The sequence below is a fragment of the Corylus avellana genome, chromosome ca2, assembly GCF_901000735.1.
Source record: "Corylus avellana chromosome ca2, CavTom2PMs-1.0".
In the NCBI taxonomy this organism is placed as follows: Eukaryota; Viridiplantae; Streptophyta; class Magnoliopsida; order Fagales; family Betulaceae; genus Corylus; species Corylus avellana.
In genome coordinates, this window is record NC_081542.1 from 45,287,712 (window position 1) to 45,288,788 (window position 1,077).

Sequence of the window (1,077 nt, forward strand, 5' to 3'; positions counted from 1 at the left end):
TAAAACAATAAAACGCCGATGGATTGGGCGTGGTGCCAGTGGCTGGGCGGGCTGGGCGTGGGATGGGTATTTGAAGCTGGCATTGGATTTTTGAAGCCGGTTGCAGCGTTCCGGCGTGGGTTGTGGCGTGCCGATGTGGTTTGGGCGTTACATCAACTTATCGGCGGCGTTCTGGCATAGGTTGTTGCGTGCAGGCGTGGGTTGGGCGTTAAGTCAACTTACCAGTGGATTGGGAGTGGTGCCGGTTGCTGGGTGGGCTGGGAGGGGTGCCGGTGGGCTAGGCATGGTGGCGGTTGGGCGTGAAGGATGGTGAACTGGGTTAGGCGTGAAGGATTGTTCTTTATTGGTTTTGATTTATGATGAATTGATGAGAGTATAATCAAATGTAGGCATAACTATTTTCTAATTTGCTACATGCTGAGTTGTCATTCATTGTGTGGGTTGCACAAATGGTGACTTTTGTGCAATGTCCACACAGAAGACGCACTCTTCTTCTTAACGCGTCGGTCACTATCGAGAGTGGATGTGGTGAGGATTTTGAGGGTCCCATTGACAGACATGGTGATGGCGGGGACGGTTTCGGTGCCGGTGGCAGCGATGATGGCCGGCTTGGCATGCTCAAGGAGCCACCGGATGGTCCCCCTGTCCGATTTGTGGCCCAATTCCCAGGTTAGCTGGAAGATTCGGGTTGTACAGGTGGCAGGCATTCGGATCCTCCGCCCGCGACCCTCCACTTTCATGTGACGATCCTTCATCAACGTTCTCTTCGGCAGTGTAACCGCCTTTTTGTCCGTCTGCATCGGAATCCCCTCCGGCATGTGCACTGCCACCATCACACGTGACATTTCCTCCCTGTTTGGCTCTTCTTTCGACACAAAATTCGCCGCCGCCTCCATCGGCAGGGACGATATGGATTCAATGGCTATGGTGGGTCCCTCTTTACTATGGAGGCTACTCGGTTCCACTTCTTGCCCACCCTTGATTCTGGGATCAAGACTTCTTCTGGCCTCATCCTCTTCGAGCTCTCGTTTCTGAATCGCAACCATCTTTGCTCTTTGGAGAGAACTACTAACTACA

At 53.0% G+C, this 1,077-nt stretch overlaps 1 protein-coding gene across 1 annotated transcript; it reads right to left on the reverse strand.

The window, feature by feature from the left end:
• Positions 1–425: 425 nt before the first annotated feature.
• Positions 426–1,046, reverse strand: LOC132169950 (transcription factor TCP9-like). The gene has a single exon (XM_059580888.1). It carries the CDS (start codon positions 1,044–1,046, stop codon positions 426–428), a length of 621 nt encoding a protein of 206 aa, XP_059436871.1.
• Positions 1,047–1,077: the final 31 nt, after the last annotated feature.

Bases quoted from the DNA above. Each gene is read 5' to 3' on its own strand.
- LOC132169950 (XM_059580888.1), bottom strand. From the start codon at position 1,046: ATGGTTGCGATTCAGAAACGAGAGCTCGAAGAGGATGAGGCCAGAAGA.